Genomic DNA, 18070 nt, shown 5'->3' on the forward strand with positions numbered 1-18070 from the left:
AACTTTTGTCTTATTTAAAATATAAATCTAATATAATCTGCTTCTTAATGTATGTTCTTTAAAATACAGCGTGTGTTTTTTAATATATTATAATTATAATAATGCACAATTATGTGGACATGCATATTAGATCGTTTTTCAGTGAAATATAATCCCTCCAGAAAGGCAGGAAATGCCCAGAAACTTACTTTCAAACTAAACATGTTTCTAAATACTTTAAAACTAAACATGTTTCTAAATACTTTAAAACTAAACATGTTTCTAAATACTTTAAAACTAAATATGTTTCTAAATACTTTAAAACTAAATATGTTCCCTAAAACGGTGACAGAGCTACAGACCCATGACAGCCTTACACAGGTAGCCAGCAGCTGTGACCAGCACTACCTGTGCAGTTAATAAAAGGACAGGTAATGTTTGTCGCGCTGTTGCACACACAGCACGCTCGTTTGTTTCAGTTCGTCAGTCCAACGTGTACGTAATAAGCTGATACTCCTGTGTGCTACACACTACAGTGTACGCTGTACACCTACTTACTGGTTGTGTCGCATCAGTCTGTGTCTCTGAGTTAACTTGTTTCTCCTACAGCTCCGGACCGCAAAAAATGCGCGTGCTCTTTGTGAGCTCGTTCCCGGCTCGTAACCAGCGCGTTCTGCCGTCGAGGGCGATCATTGGTTAAATGTGATCATGTGACTGATGCAAGCCAGATCCTTTTATTTAGCAAAACTGTGATTAATAGTTAAATATTATTGTTGAGGGGCACAGACAGGACTCCGCACGCACACACACATAAAAAATAAATAAATAAATAAAAAAAATTTAAAAGTTGCCTCAACAAAAGGGCACTTTGGGCACCCATCAGGAAAGGGGCGGGTGCTCAAGCCCCTCTAGCCCCCCCCTCTGCACGTCCCTGCCCTCTAGCCCCCCCCCCCTGCACGTCCCTGTTAAGTACTGCATTGGTAACATGTGCCCGTGTCATTTTGGAACACTGGAAGGACTCTCATATTCCAACGCTTAAAATGTGGAAAGACAGAATGATTGGGAATGTTGCATGCGAAAAGATGCTGGGAAAAATACACCATGTGACGGAAGCTGCGCTGGAACAGTGGGACAATTTTTGCACCTACATGTCTACCTGACTTGGACATTTGAGCTTAATACAACATATGTTAAAACCTCACTTGTTTTGTTTTGTTTCGTTGTGTGTTTTTTTTTTAAATTTATTTATTTATTTTAGTTATTTATCTTGTTTGTTTTTGTTTGTTTGCTTCTTGCTTTTGGTTGTTGCATCTCTGTATTTGCTGTCATAAAATGCAAAATCTAATAAATACTTGAATTATAAAAAAATAATAATTTGTAATTACTACAAACAGTAATAGTTTTCACAGCCTTTTTGTTAAGTGATCCACGAATCAATTTTATGTAACATAAAACATCATTGTAGTAATGTTTAAAATTAGGTTTTTTGTTACTGTATTTGCATTTGTGAAAATAAAATTTAGCTAAGATAACTAAAAAGTTTATTATAAAGTAAACATCTTCTTTTTTTTGCCTTCGAAAGAAACAAAATACAACATTTTCCCATTTCACAGTAAAGTCTTTGTAGAGATGTCCAGCAATGAATCTACTGAAGTCTTTCCAAAATGTTCCAGCGTATGAACAGATCCAGAAGAGGTGCTGCACAGTCTCAGGATGGCTTCCACAAAATCCACAGCTCACATTTATGTCCCTTTTGAACTTCGTCATGTAATGATTAGCAGGATAACATTTATGCAATATTTTAAATGAGACTTCCTTCACTTTATTCGTTACCAGATACTTGTTAGGAATTGTCCATACTCTTTTCCAGTTAATGTCACTGACAAAGGAATCCCAGTAAGAGACCACATGTGGGATAGTTAGAGATTCTGTCTGGAACAAAGCACGAATATTCTTATTACTTTTACTGTGGTTTGTTAGACAGATTCTTCCTATGTGTGAATCCAAAGGGTTGGGGAGAGAAACAGATGATATGCAAGGTTGAATACCTTTAAAAAGCATTATAATACGCGGAGGTATTGCATCAAATAATATGGCATATTCTTTGGGTGTGGCTGGAAATTTATAGGTGTTTAAAAATTCTGAATAAGACATAAGCTGCTCATTAGGATTAAACAGCTGATTCACTAAAACAATCTGTTTCTCAACCCACCTAGAAAAAAATAATGATTTATTTTTATACACTATGTTCCTATTATTCCAAATTGAATACGTATGGGGTGTAAAGTTGTGTTTATATATAAGGGACCAAGCTAATAGAACTTGTTTGTGAAACATCGACGGTTTTCTGGAAGCTTATCTATATTACAATCACAACCTAAGACAAAACTTAGACCCCCAAACTTAGAGAAAATGTAGTGAGGAATACAATTCCAGATGGAGACCTGATTTTTAGGGATATGTTTCGCCCAATTAATCTTAAATGTATTGTTTAGAGTAGTAAAATCCAAAACATTGAGACCACCGTGTTCATAGTCATTCATCAATACACTTTTTCTGATGTAATGTGTCCCGTTTTTCCAGAGGAAGTGGTGTTCTGGGAATCCATCCTACCTGACAAATCATCCTACCCGTTGTTTCTGCGCATGCGTACAACACGAAATTGAGAGGCGAACCATCCTACCTTTGTGAATAACAGCTAGAAAAATTTTCTGACGGGTAAAATTAAGTGCCAAACCATGCTACCTTTGTGAATGTTACCTACAAGCATACTTTATCGGGTAAAATGAAGTGGCAAACCATCCTGGCTTCATGAATATGGGCTACAATCATACTCTGAAGGGTAACGTTGAGAGGCACTCCATCATACCTACTTAAATTCGTGCTGGAATTGCTCTGTGACAGTAGAAATGTGCATAAACTACTTACGGTAGGACGTTTTGCCAAAGTAGGATGGTTTGTCATCCTTGAGGCCACTGCTGTTGTGATTTGGCGCTGTATAAATAAAATTGAATTGAAAATTGAATTGAATAGTGAGAACAGCCAGCGGGGAGAAAGATTGTTTTCAGTCGTGGATCTCACAGATCTGGAGGTGTGGCGATTTGTTTTAATAAGTTCCCAGGCGAGATCATAACTTACAAAGCTGATAGAGAGGGCCATTGGTTGACTGTAGTTTTGAAGTGCAAAGGTATATTTCTAATTGTCATGAATCTTTATGGACATAATAACGAGGGTCAAAATAAAAGTCTATTGGAAAATCTAACAGAAGTTATTTCAGAGTTTAAAGTTATGTACCCCACAGATTACATCCTAGTAGGAGGAGACTGGAACATGACACCAGATGAGTGGATGGACAGATGGCCTCCTCGCTTAGGAAGGAGGCAACAGAATAACATTATTGAGAACGTCTCTAGTGATAATAATTTTACAGACATTTGGAGAAGTTTGAATCCTGGAGTTAAGAGTTATTCATGGTTTAAACCTAATGGAGGAAGCAGGTCAAGAATTGATTATTGGTTAGTGAGCGATTAAATTTTGAGGTGTACTTCACAATCTAAAATCTCCAAAGCACCAACAAGGATGAGACGTAGTAGCAGGGGATATTGGAAATTTAATGCCAGCCTTTTAAATAAGGACGAGTATTGTGATAAAATTAGACATACAATTACAGATATAAAAAATGATGACTCAGTAGTGGGTAATATACAGAAATGGGAATTTGTTAAATTCAAAATCAGAGAATTCACTATAAAATTCTGCAAAGAACTGAACAGGGAAAACGGGAATATGAAAGTAATTTACTTCGTGAAATAACTCAGTGCTGTAGTAAAGAAAAACTAAACATGTAAGAGAAGAATAAATTGATGGAGTTACAAACTAAATTGGACGATCTTTATGGTAAATGGCCTGTATTTATATAGCGCTTTACTAGTCCCTAAGGACCCCAAAGCGCTTCACATATCCAGTCATCCACCCATCCACACACACATTCACACACTGGTGATGGCAGCTACATTGTAGCCACAGCCACCCTGGGGCGCACTGACAGAGGCGAGGCTGCCAGACACTGGCGCCACCAGTAGGCAACGGGTGAAGTGTCTTGCCCAAGGACACAACGACTGAGACTGTCCAAGCCAGGGCTCGAACCGGCAGCCTTCCGATTACAAGACGAACTCCCAACTCTTGAGCCACGATCGCCTTACCTAGAGAAAGCCCAGGGTGCCTTTATAAGATCAGAGCCAAGTGGATTGAGGCAGGTGAAAAGAACTCTTCATATTTTAGTAAGCTGGAAAAGTGTAGACAGCAGAGAAATCTAATCTCAAGCTTGTTGATAAATGGGACTGAATGTAAAGATTTCAGAGAGATTGAAAAGGAAGTCTTCACTTTTTATTCCAAATTGTACTCCTGAGAATATTCAGCAGCTGATTCTGATAGTTTCTTTGATAAGATTCATGATCTCATCCCATGTATTGACAAGCCTTTCAAAGATCTGTGTGATTCAGAGCTTAAAATTGAGGAACTGGATTTGGTGGTCATGAAAATGGCATTAAACAAGTCCCCAGGGACAGATGGACTCACTACTAATTCTTATCATTTCTTCTGGAAGGACCTAAGAACTTTATTGTTTGATGCATTAAAGGAATCGATAGAGAAGAAAGAACTGATGCCGAGCATGAAACAAGGGTTGATAACCCTGATCCCTAAATCGGGCAAGGATAAAAGAATTTTAGACAATTTAAGACCCATCACTGTACTAAACACTGACTATAAGATCCTGTCTGCAGCTGGAGCCGAGAGGCTAAAGAAAGGCATTTCAAACATTATCAGTGAAACACAATCAGGTTTTTTGAAAGGAAGACTAATTCATAACAATATTAGGCTGGTTTTGGACCTCCTTGAGTACAGTGAATTAATCCAAGAGAGAGGATACATCCTGTTCTTGGATTTTTACAAAGCATTTGACTCAGTTGAACATCCGTTCATATTAAAAACTCTGCAGTCTTTTGGTTTTGAAGAGGAATTTATAATGTTATAGAGATGCTATATAATGACATCAACAGCTCTGTTTTGCTAGAACATGGTACATGTTCAAGGTTTGAGGTTAATAGAGGGATACGGCAGGGATGTAGCAGCTCACCACTTCTGTTCATCATGGTTGCTGAGCTGTTGTCTATTTTGATTAAAAACAGTCACATTGAGGGGTTAACTGTGATGGGTGAACAGATAATAATCAGTCAGCTGGCAGATGATACCACCCTGTTTCTAAGAAATGAGGACCAGATTCCTTCAGCCTTACAGGCGATCAACCACTTCTCCAAAGCTTCTGGCCTACAGCTGAATATTAATAAATGTGAGATACTAGCTCTGCATGAGTGTCCCCTGCAAGCAATAAATAATATACAGATAAAAAAAGAGGTGAAGTATCTGGGCATTGTAATTTGCAAGGATAAGACATCAACAGAAAATAAGAATATCTGTGCCAATACAGAAAAGTGTAAGTCGATTTTAAACAGGTGGCTGCAGAGGGACATAAGTCTGTTTGGGAGAATCTTGCTAACCAACATGGACAGTCTGTCCAGACTCATCTATCCAGCCTTTTCTCTGCCCACATCTCCAAAACTAATTCAATCTATAAATAATCTTAATTTTAGGTTCATATGGAGGAACAAATGTCATTATATAAAGAAAAATGATATGATTAAGAATTATGAAGAGGGTGGGGCTAATGCCATTGACTTTGATGTTATGAATGGTGTACTAAAATTGAAATGGTTAAGATCTTTCATTAGGAACAAAAATTCCTTTTGGAACATTATTCCCAGTGTGATTTTTGGCAAAATGGGTGGAATAGACTTTTTGTTACGTTGTGACCTTGATTGCAGTTCATTACCTGTTAAACTCTCAGCTTTCCATCAGCAGGTCCTTCTCGACTGGACATTAATCTATAAACATAACTTTACTCCTCACAACACCCCTATATGGAACAACAGGTATATCCGTTTGTGTAGGAAATCTGTGTACGTGGATGAATTCCTTTAATTTTAAATATGTTTATATTGTCTATTCTGTGCCACCGTGCACGGTGGCACGGTGGTTAGCACTGTTGCCGCACAGCAAGAAGGTCCTGAGTTCAATTCCACCATCAGGCCGGGATCTTTCTGTGTGGAGTTTGCATGTTCTCCCCGTGTTTGCGTGGGTTCTCTCCGGGTACTCCGGCTTCCTCCCACCGTCCAAAGACATGCAGCTTGTGGGGATAGGTTAATTGGATAATCCAAATTGCCACTAGGTGTGAATGTGAGTGTGAATGGTTGTCTGTCCCTGTGTGTTGGCCCTGCGACAGACTGGCGACCTGTCCAGGGTGTACCCCTCCTTTTGCCCTATGACAGCTGGGATAGGCTCCAGCGCCCCCCGCGACCCTGAAAAGGATAAGCGGAAGCGAATGCATGGATGTCTATTCTGTAAAATAGTGAGATGTCTATTCTTATTAATGTAGAGAATTCACCTGCTTGCTGCTACTACTGCACATTCACCCAATGTATATACTATACCTTGAACCTTGAATGAAGATCTAAAGGGATTTGGGCTGTAGCTCATTTTATGGATGAGAATGGGGTCTTATTAAAACATGAGACGTTTTGTGACAAATTTGATGTAAGATGTACTGCTAAGAGATATAAATCCCTGATGAAAGCCATCCCAGTCCCTTTGAGATCAAAGATAAAAGAAGATATTGTGCACTCTAAAATTTCTCCTTGACTGAGGCAGCTCTGCATAGCTGGAGTTGAATTTGGTGACAGCAGGTTTACAAACAAGGTGATCAGGAATATTTTGATAAATGAAGTTTGCCCTAATCCAGTTAAAAGAAATTATATTCATAAAGAATTTGAGACCATGGAGGTTAAGGCGATAAGAAAAAAGTATATCTCACTTCCTCTTTCCCCTAAAGTTAAAGAGATTCACTTTAAAATCATTAATGAGGTTTATCCAACCAATGAATTCTTAAGACGGAAATTTAACTTAGACGTGAACGCCTGCGCATTTTGTGAAGATGATGTTGAAAGTCTGGATCACTTGTTTTTCTACTGTGAATCAGTGCACTTCTGGACTGACATGTGGAGCTGGCTACAGTCCAGGAGAATTCAGTTACCACATTTGACGGTGACAGTAATAAAATCTGGAATACTTGCTGAGAATGCAGATTTTGACTTGATGATTAGGACGGTTTTGTTACTGGGAAAAAATTTATTCACAAATGCAGATACTTTGAAGCTAAACCATGTATAAACAGATGGCTGAGAAACTTGTGAATAACAAGAAAGCTCATAAACGTGTTGTATTATTTAATAAGTTTAATCCATGTTCAAAAGAAGCCTCCCTATTTAATGATCATGATTGCCCTTTTTTGTTCATATTATTTGTGCCTTTGGTTTCCTTCAGTGACTGTTCTTTCGTTTTTTGTCAACTCTTTTTGGCTTTGTGTTTATTGTTTTCTTTTCTCGTTGTAGCGCTCAGCCGAGGATATTTGAATTAATAATGGTGCCTTGTATGTTATACTGTTGTTTATAAATAAAGTTCATTAAAAAAAAAAGTCTGAACACCGGAATATCCTCCAAAATAAAATCAACGAACATTTCCGGTTCGCTACCGGAAACTTCTAAGCTGAAAAGCCGCGGCCGGAAACACGTGCAGTTAACTCGCAGCCGAAGAAAATGACGTCCTCGGAGCTGGACCGGACTCCGCGGACTCTGTTGGTCTCGGAGAGCTCCAGCTTCTTGGACCCGAAGAACCGGATCAGCGCGCAGGTGCAGCAGTTGCACTTCAACCACCAGGTGACGCTCTCACCATTCACCTCTGACCTTTCACCTCCGAGCCGTTAGCTTCACAGCGGTGGGCTCGCGGACGGCTTCATGTTCATTTGATGGAGTGCAAGGAGAGCAGTCACGGGTAGAGCAGGGCTCAGTGTGTGTGTGTGTGTGTGTGTGTGTGTGTGTGTGTGTGTGTGTGTGTGTGTGTAGCAGGGCTCAGTGTGTGTGTGTGTGTGTGTGTGTGTGTGTGTGTGTGTGTGTGTGTGTAGCAGGGCTCAGTGTGTGTGTGTGTGTGTAGCAGGGCTCAGTGTGTGTGTGTGTGTAGCAGGGCTCAGTGTGTGTGTGTGTGTGTGTGTGTGTGTGTGTGTGTGTGTGTGTAGCAGGGCTCAGTGTGTGTGTGTGTGTGTAGCAGGGCTCAGTGTGTGTGTGTGTGTGTGTGTGTGTAGCAGGGCTCAGTGTGTGTGTGTGTGTAGCAGGGCTCAGTGTGTGTGTGTGTGTGTGTGTGTGTGTAGCAGGGCTCAGTGTGTGTGTGTGTGTGTGTGTGTGTGTGTGTGTGTGTGTAGCAGGGCTCAGTGTGTGTGTGTGTGTGTGTGTGTGTGTGTGTGTGTGTGTAGCAGGGCTCAGTGTGTGTGTGTGTGTGTGTGTGTGTGTGTGTGTGTGTGTGTGTGTGTGTGTGTGTAGCAGGGCTCAGTGTGTGTGTGTGTGTGTGTGTGTGTGTGTGTGTGTGTGTGTGTGGGGGGCAGGGCTCAGTGTGTGTGTGTGTGTGTGTGTGTGTGTGTGTGTGTGTGTGTGTGGGGGGCAGGGCTCAGTGTGTGTGTGTGTGTGTGTGTGTGTGTGTGTGTAGCAGGGCTCAGTGTGTGTGTGTGTGTGTAGCAGGGCTCAGTGTGTGTGTGTGTGTGTGTATAGCAGGGCTCAGTGTGTGTGTGTGTGTGTGTGTGTGTGTGTGTGTGTGTGTGTAGCAGGGCTCAGTGTGTGTGTGTGTGTGTGTGTGTGTGTGTGTGTGTGTGTAGCAGGGCTCAGTGTGTGTGTGTGTGTGTGTGTGGCAGGCCTCAGTGTGTGGGTGGAGTGGTCCTGTGTGTGTGTGTGTGTGTGTGTAGCAGGCCTCAGTGTGTGGGTGCAGCAGCAGTAGGGATGGTATCTTTTAGGTTTTATCTGATACCGGTGCCAAACCGGTACTTTTGAAACGGTGCTTAAACGTCCTGGGAAAGGTCAAATGATTTGTATCCGTCACTAAAGCTGTTTCTGTGCTGTGAGGAGCTCTGAAACAGAAACTGATTTTTGAGTGGAGACTATGGATCTGCAGTCCTGACCTCAACCCCACCCAGCACCTGTGGGAGCAGCTCGGGTGGTCTGTGAGCACACTGAGAGGGAGAGAGCTGTGCAGGAAGTCAGAGCCCAAGTCCGAGGGGATGAATGAGGATGTTTGAAGCGTACTTTGGATCTTCTTTGGCTGCTGGTTCAGTCAGTTTAGCTCAGCGTGAGGAAACCTGCAGAATCTGTGAACGATCCACGCTCTGTGTTTACGTCTTTGTGTGGAATGCGTGTACCTGCTGTTTGCTGGTGTTGAAGTAGTTTTGTGAGCTTTAAGCTGAGAATCAAAATACATTTAAAACAGATTCAATGAGTCGATGTCACAATAATCAAACTAAACCAATTAACCAACCTGCTTCCTGGAGTACCCCTGCGTACAGCATCACTTACCATGGTTGATAGGTTTGTAGCATAAACCTATTTGCAGGAACGTTCAAGACAATCCTACTACACAGCAAAGCAAGACACGAGTAGGCAAAGTTCTTCGTGTTACTCATGCATGAGGGAGAGAACCACGACAAACGCTTCGCTTGACCCCAGTCGCTCTCGTCCTCTACCTCGTAACACAAAGAGTACCATACGAACCCTCGCGGACCCTGAGGTCCTCTGGTACTGGCCTTTTAATTGTCCCTAAAGTCAGGACACATACTCACGGAGAGGCAGCTTTTCAGTGGTATGGTCCTCGTCTGTGGAACAGCCTGCCGGAGGAGCTCAGGGCCGCAGAGAACGTACATGTTTTTAAGAACAGGCTCAAGACCCACCTTTTTAATTTAGCTTTTACTTAGCGTTTATTTATTTTTTATGCTTATTTATTCTATCCTGTTATTCTATTATTAATTTAGACTTTACCTAATATTTCTTGATTTTATTCTTATTCATTTTTTAATCTTCTTACTCTATTTATATTTATATTTATATTATATCCCGTTCTTATTTATTTAATCATTTTACCCTGTATATATCCTATTGTGTCATATCTCCAGTGTTTCCTCAGAGGGCGCTCTCTGCACCGGGGCTGTGATCGACTGGCTGCTGGGTCTCTGGGGGTCCTCTCAGCCTGGCTGGGGGGCTCCTTTGCCTCCCTCCTGCTGTGTGCCCAGCCTGGAGGCTGCGGTCTGTGACCGGCTCCCGGTGCAGACGGCTCCCTGTTATAGTGTTTCCTCACTTGGCTCATGCGAGCCCAGCCCAATTTTTACTCTTTAAGTGTGCGCGTGTGTGTGTGTGGGTGGTATGTGTGTATTCACATCATTTATGTTAATGAGAGTGTGGGGAGTGAGTTGGAGGGTGGGGTGGGCTGCTTTTAACTATGTAAAGCACTTTGTGCTACATTTTTTGTATGAAAAGTGCTTTATAAATAAAGACTGATTGATTGATTGATTGATTGATTGATTGATTGTGTATGCGCGTGTGTGTCAGAGTGTGACCCCATAAACGACTTCCCTAAACCTGCTGGTCTGGAAGTCCAGCAGTTCATCTAAACAAAAGGCACTTCGCCTAAAACAGACATAGATGTGTTTGCTACACCATATATCAACGAGAGAAGATACGACCTCTTCCCATGACCCCAGGATGTGAGTGTGAATGCCAGAACACGCACACAAAGTCTTTGCAGACTCCTGAGGATCAAACCTCTACCAACATGACGTTGATTATAAAACTAAGCATGTATGATTAGATATTTCTAAGCATAATTGACAATCCAATAATATAAACCTGACAATGGTGATAAACCCCAGGTAGCAGTAAGTGAAGCATCTTCAGAGTACAGAAACCCGGCTGACTCTGAGGTCACCTGAGGTCAGGGCTGGGTGAGGTGAGGAAACATGTTTCAATCCAACCGTGTGTGCCTGACACTGCGCTGCTACACTCATCGTTTCTGCTTTGAGTACAAAAAATCTGAATGAATTGAAATATTTGATTTTAACCATCAGCTGTTTCAACTGTGCAGGTGTCTGTGCTGCTTCCTGAGTGTAGCTCCGCCCCCTCTCACCTGGACTCCGTGTTGAACAACTTCAGCAGCTTCTACCTGATCAGGAAGCTGCCGGTGTACGAGCTGTTGGACCGACACTTCCTGGAGACGGCCGTGTACCACGGTAACACACCTGTGCGCACCTGAGCTCCATTCCAGGAAGAGAGTTTGAAAAGAAGCCTCTAAGGTTCCCAAACAGCTGATCAGAGTCAGTTCTGTAATTTTGCCATGGCAACGGGTGAATAAAGAGCACAGGCTCCATGTTAATCCAGAGGAGCAGAAATATGAATCACGTCATCGTCACCAAGTTATTGTGACGTCCGTCTCTGAGTTTCAGCTCTGAACTCTAATTTATATCTACCCATAGCAACAGACTCGCATACACAGGCCCTCACCTGTCCACGCCCTCACCTGTCCACGCCCTCACCTGTCCACGCCCTCACCTGTCCACGCCCTCACCTGTCCACGCCCTCACTGCGTGACTGTCTGTATTTCAGGTGCCGTGTTCGGTCTGTCCTACAGGACTCGCATCGATGAAGATACCTGCGTCGCACTGATGCCAAACGGTAACGTTTCTTTTTTTGTAAACCAACCTTTATTTCCAACACTCCCATTAACAGTGAACGTCATCGTCACGGGGCGAAACGGTAAACTGAGACAGTGGGCGCGCTCACGCGGACACATGCTCCTCGTTCAGAGGCGTCGCAGAAATGGTTCCTCCAGGAAAACGACAAACTTCGTCTTTACATTCGTAAATGTCTGTCTGCGAAGGCGGAGCGTTACAGGAAGTGACATCAGACCGAAGCGGCAGGTTTTTCACATCTTTGTGGCGACAGGAAGATCCAGAGGAGAACCTGAGCAGAGCTGGAACAAAGTGTTTTCGAGCGTGGAGGCGGGATGCTGTGGCGTTTTTAAATCACACGGTGTCTGTCAGCCATGTGATGTCATAACATAAAGATTTGAAATCACTGATTGGCTTGTTGGATCTGTGCGTATCGCTACGGTTACAACAGCTGTACTACAAGAAGCTGCTGAAGAAAGCTGCAGAGTCGTCAGGGAGCAGGATGAACTTCCAAACAGGATTGCTCCGCCCACCTCTGTAACGGTTCAGAAGAACAGATGTTTGATGAAAGACCCCCCTCCTCTCAGCCGCGGAGATCTGCAGGAGATTGTAGTTGATCCTGATTTGACGAGAACCTCTGACCTTCTGGACTCCATGATATGTGACAGAACTGCTCACAGGAATGCTGCGTGCTGATTGGCCAGTGAAAGATCTCGCTGGTGAGATGAAGATGGAGTCTCATCTGCCCGCTGACTGATGCAGGTTTCAGGTTTCCCTGATGGCGGCAGATTGGTCGCTTGGCAGGTGGTGCGGTTCGTGTTCGGGTTTGTGGAGGGCGGTGTGCAGGAGAGGCGGAGTGCGCCGCCGTCTTTGATGGGTTTGTTCCTCGTTGGGTGATAAAGCCCTCCCACACCGCCCTGTTAGCAGAGACGTAGCTGCACGCTGCGAGGCGGGCCGAGCACACCAATCATCCAGCACTGTACGATGGTTTAACGCTTTCTCACACACGTTACTCCATCATAAACAGTTTCTTACTGAAGCACAACCAGGAGTCCAGGCATCCATCAGCACCTCCACCTTCAGCCGCCGTCACCGTTTGCTGTACTCCCTCCTGTTGTGGAGGAGCCGCTCAGTGAGCCGACGATTGAACTGCAGCTCTCCAAAGTTCTGTCGTTCTCCTGGTCTTTGGTCATTTTCAGACAAAGACCAGATATGAGTGTTCTGACTCCGCCTCCTCACTGGCTCGAGAGCTGTCATTGGTCACCTGTCGCCGTCACCTGCTGCCATTTTCCTGAGTAATTAGCGTGACTGCTGATTTAGAGCCAGGGCGCCGTCCTCTAACATCCTGGTGATGTAATCGGTGATGCAATGACAACATGGCAGCGAGCAAAACAAAAATGGATTACATTTTAATGAGCCGCCATCTTTAATCTGGCCTTTCCTCCGACTCAATGACAACACGTTGCTTTTTCTGTAACCTGTGACCTCGGCAGGTGCCTGACTCCGCCTTTTAAAGGAAGTTGCTGTATTGTTCTGTTAGTGCGTACCGCCATAAAGCCGTTGTTCTGACAAAACGTCCTACTTTGGCAAAACGTCCTACCGTAAGTAGTTTATGCACATTTCTGCTGTCACACAGTAATTCCAGCACAAATGTAAGTAGGTATGACGGTTTGCCACTTAACTTTGCCCATCAGAGTATGCTTGTAGCTCACATTCATAAAGGTAGCATGGTTTTACACGTATTTATACCCGTCAGAGTATGTTTCTAGCTCTTATTAACAAAGGTAAGATGGTTCGCCACTGAATTATAGCTGTTAAAGTATGCTTGTACATCACATTCACAAAGGTAGGACGGTTTGGCACATAATTTTACCCATCAGAGTATGTTTGTAGCTTGTATTCACAAAGGTAGGACGGTTCGCCACTGAATTTCGTGTTGAGCATTGCGTAGAAACAACAGGTAGGATGGATTACCAGAACACCGTGACCACAGAATCGCAGTGTGGCGGTCTAAAGGGAGCGACAGGTGTGACTCGATCAGTAACCTGTAAATGGTAATCCAATTACTGACTGATGGTAATCAGCTCAGCATGTTTTAGTTGACACAGAAAACTGTCTGCTGCAGGGATGTGACATCACTTCCTGTTTCCTGCTTAAAGTATGCCGTGTGTCTGCAGGTCACCTGACCCTCTCTCTGGATAAAGACTCGTTTGAGATTTTGGGCTTCGAGGGGAAACCGTCCAGATTCAAGCACAGAACTGCCACCAGATTCGGTCTGTCCTCTTCCCGTTTGTAGTCTCATTACTCTGAAACGATATTGTAATCGGATTACATTACATATTAGGGCTGCTCGATTATGGCAAAAATGATAATCACGATTATTTTCACTGAAATTGAGATCTCGATTATTTGACGATATTTATTTAACCCTTTAAGACCTACTATAGAACCAAGTCCGCCAGAGCTTATATTATATTTTTACATGTTGTAGTGCCATTGGTGGGAGCATTTCAATTTGCTATACAACTGTTACAGCCCATATTTTAATAATATGTATGCATTAAGTCCATAGTAACTACATTAATTGCAAAAAAGTGCAATAAACTACAAAAAAATTGAAAATCGTTTTTGGTTTTTTTTCTACTTGGAGAAATTTAAGAGGCTTATCCCTCAAAACTTTAAATACAAAAAAGTTGCAAAAAATAGTTTACAACAACAGGAAATTTATTTTGAGTGTCTTCATAGTTTTATTTGGAGATACATTAATTTTTATACACTGCAGGAAAAACAAAAAACAATCCTATGATGCAAATTTGCAAAGAAAACAGCAGGTGCATCAAAATAAAATATTTCCAGCAGTGCAATTCGAGTTCTAAGCATCCCAGAAACTATTCAGAAAAGTCAAACATGACTTATAAAAACACCAGTATAGGCTTTTAAGGCCTACAAGTAAAAAAACTACATTCCCGCGAAAATGACGTCACTTCCGGTTTCGAGCAGGAAATGGCGGACATGCAATAGTTCACGCTGACGTCTGTTTCACTGTGGGAAGTGTTACGAACAGCTGATTGGATCGGCAAAGCGTGTTTCTGGAATATTATGTTTTTGTTCCTGCAAGCGCTTTTTATGCAGTTTTTGCAAAGCTTTATGTGGAAGGAAACCGTGACCGAGGACAAGCTGATGGCATCAGATGTAAGTACAACTCCTCCGGTTTCATATGCAAAACAAATTATTGCGCTAGCTTACACGGTCCAGTTCTACAGGGATTTAAAAATAGTTACACAACACGGAGCGTGCTGCTCTGACCGGCTTTAAAGGGTTAACAATGACTTTAAAAAATAATATAACATAGTGTGCAACACCACTGAAGTTTTTTTTACCTCTCTTTTCCAAATAACTTCTGCTTAGCTTTCCGAGCTTCCCTCGGGTCCTCTTAATCAGCGGTCTCCAACCTTTTTTGCGCCACGGACGGTTTATGCCCGGCAATATTTTCACGGACCGGCCTTTAAGGTGTCGCGGATAAATGAGGGAGGGGCTAATAATCGGCTCCGTCATTTTTAATGATCGTTGAAAGCCCAGATCGTAATCGTGATTAAAATTCGATTAATTGAGCAGCCCTATTACATATTATTGATTAGCATATAATTTCATTACTGCTCACCTGTAATCTGATTACTCTGTCTGCTGCAGTGGTATCTGTGGATCTAACTGACAGCAGCATGGCTCCTGGTAGGCGGAGCTACCTGAGGCTCCTCACAGGTCTTAAGTCCCGCCTTCAGCTGCAGACAGACTTCCTGTTATCACATCATCCAGGTGAGTGACCTCATCACCAAGGTTAGCCTGCCGTGTGTTTCCCACAATACTCTGCTCACAGTTCTGTGTTCTTCAGGGGGCGGGGCCTCTCTTCAGCCCCTCCTGTCTCGATGTGATTGGTCGCAGCACAGACCGGAGGTCAACTGCAGCGTTTTGACGGACCTCTCCTGCCCCGCCCCCCGGTCATGTGACCCTCACAGTTTCCTGGAGTGGCTAGGAGCCGTTGACGCTGGCATCAGCTGGTGAGACCTCCTGATGGGCTATGACATCATCGCTGCTGTGTCACGTTTTCAATGTTGACAGTTCTTCTTCTGTGGTGTCAGCGAGAACTCGTCCAGCAGCTTCCTGTCGTCGTTTGTCTGTCCCGAACCGAACACGATACATCGCCACGCTCTGAGCGTGTCCGTGAGCGGGATGCTGCTGCCACACGACATCCACCGTCTGCTGCAGGAGCTTAGGTGATCACCTGTCAGACTCTGTGACCTCTGCCCTCTGTCAGACTGTTCTGACTCACCTGTGCTCACCTGTCCCACAGACGTTACGTGGAGCAGCCTCGGCTGGCGTCCTGGGTGTCCATGACGGTTCGCGGGTTTGCTGACAGTCCGGTATCCTGGAGCAACCACGAGCACGGCTTCCTGAGGGGCGGAGAGAACTTCTACACGCTGATGATGTTCCACGACCACACCTACCAGCTCCACCTCGCCACGGGAGCACATGACGTCTGCCCGCCCTGACGCACCTGCGTACCTGTGCGCGGGCAGAATTTACTCTGATTGGTTTCGTTGTAGAAACGTTTTGATTAAATAAGCTGAGCTGAGGCCACGCCCACTCTGAGACCCTGAGAAACGTGTCGATAAAATGTGCTTGAATAAAGTCAGTCTGATGTCATTGTGTCTGGGGGGTTTCTGATTAGTCTTTGGCGACAGGTTATTGACCACTTCCTGTGTAGCTGACAACGCATCACAACTGAACAATGCACCACAAAAGTAAGAAAGAAGTTCGCCATGACAACGGCTGTGTAGCAAGGAACAGCGAGAGACTCGGACAATATTCGCAGAGGATGACGAGAGAATGGGAAACAGCTGGGAACGCCGCTTACCCTCAGAGTAATGAGAGGAAAGTGCAACTGAACGTGAAACATACGAGACAGACTGAGAATAAAACGGGGACGTGGCTGAGGACACAGGATAACAGAACACGGAGACAGATGGCGAGGACAGTAGGAGCTCCAAATAACAGTCACAATACAAAACTACTAACGCAGAATCAGAACATGAGGATGTATTCAGGTCAAAAGAAGCAATCAGCCAAACTTGGGCGGAAGCACCGCCTGTGCTCACGAGCAGCGTCGTTCCTCCATTCTGCTCATGGCAGAAAACAAAGTCACGTGATCATCAAACTCTTAAATGCGACCCTCGTTACACCGGCCGTTACACCTCGTTACACGGGGCCGAGTGGCCTGTACTGAACAGGACTCAGGTGCAGAAACCCAGAGCAGAGACAGCAGATGATGTAACAATTTATTAGGTTTAAGTGCAAAAAAGAAAACGTAGCAAAGACAAAAAAAACAATAAGACGTGGAGTTTGACGAGGCATGGCCTGGGGAACGTGGCTAGGGCGAGGGAATGAGGCCTGAGATGCGGAGTGGAGCTGAGCAGGGAACAGTCACACTGAAGAGAGAAGATAGAGGAGTTAGGGAGGTGGTGGAGGCAGCTCTGAAGTGGCCAGTTGTAAGAGTAGCAATTCTCACTTGCAGTAGGGGACATGGAGTGTTGAGAGGGGGGTGATGAGAATCCAGGGGAGGCTGAGTGGCGTGGAAAGGCTGGCCTGAGATCCGGGGCTTCAGATGGAGTGTGAGGGCAGGCAGGTGAGGCACAGAGATTTTCAGAATGATTGCTTGGTATCCTGAGTCCGGAGGTGGAGCGTGAGCCAAGATGAATACAGCAACTGCAGCACAAGAGAGTCGTGTTAACAAGATAGATCACAGCAAGAACTTGAAGTATAAGGCCTGTTACCAACATGTGTTGATGACGAACTGGCAGTGAATGAACATCAACGTGTGGTTTAAATCCCTCTGGCTTGATTGCCTGCAATAGGCCCCAGGTGTGCAGGAGCTGGAGTTGGCCCTGCCCAGGGGCGGATCCCAGGTCAGTTCAGGAGCCTTATGGAAATTCCAGCCACCCACCGCAGACCATTATTTATTTATTTATTTATTAACCTTTATTTAACCAGGAAGATCCCATTGAGATTAAAAACCTCTTTTTCAAGGGAGACCTGGCCAAGATAGGCAGCAGCTGTCTCACAGTTACAGAAATTACTCAAACACAGGCAGCAACAACACACATGCAACAATAAGTGAAAGAATACAAATAAAATAAAAATAAAATTCAAATAAAATAAAAAGTCAGTTAAAATGACAATCAATCTAATTGAAACAGTTGCATGTTATGGACTTGGCCTCAAGGATTCGTAGTTTAGATTTAAAATCACTTAATGAAATGAATTCAGTCATTTTCCTTCTGCAGTTTGTTCCAGGCCGAGGGTGCTAAATGGACAAAAGCTCTTTTACCAAGTTCAGTTCAGGCAAATGGAACAGAAAGCAACAAGTAACCATGCAGACGAAGAGAATAC

The 18070-nt window shown here is 43.7% G+C and overlaps 1 protein-coding gene across 1 annotated transcript; it reads left to right on the plus strand.

The window, feature by feature from the left end:
• Positions 1 to 7658: 7658 nt before the first annotated feature.
• rpp40 (ribonuclease P/MRP 40 subunit) lies at positions 7659 to 16340 on the plus strand. The gene is made up of 8 exons (XM_085254368.1): positions 7659 to 7808; positions 11044 to 11188; positions 11562 to 11630; positions 13804 to 13899; positions 15317 to 15439; positions 15516 to 15681; positions 15763 to 15897; positions 15975 to 16340. Exons 1-8 carry the CDS (start codon positions 7689 to 7691, stop codon positions 16171 to 16173), a joined length of 1053 nt encoding a protein of 350 aa, XP_085110494.1. The 5' UTR covers positions 7659 to 7688; the 3' UTR covers positions 16174 to 16340.
• Positions 16341 to 18070: the final 1730 nt, after the last annotated feature.

This window comes from Mchenga conophoros, linkage group LG18 (assembly GCF_057382185.1).
Source record: "Mchenga conophoros isolate Kocher_MC1m ecotype Shallow Benthic linkage group LG18, M_conophoros_male_GT1.1, whole genome shotgun sequence".
NCBI lineage: Eukaryota > Metazoa > Chordata > Actinopteri > Cichliformes > Cichlidae > Mchenga > Mchenga conophoros.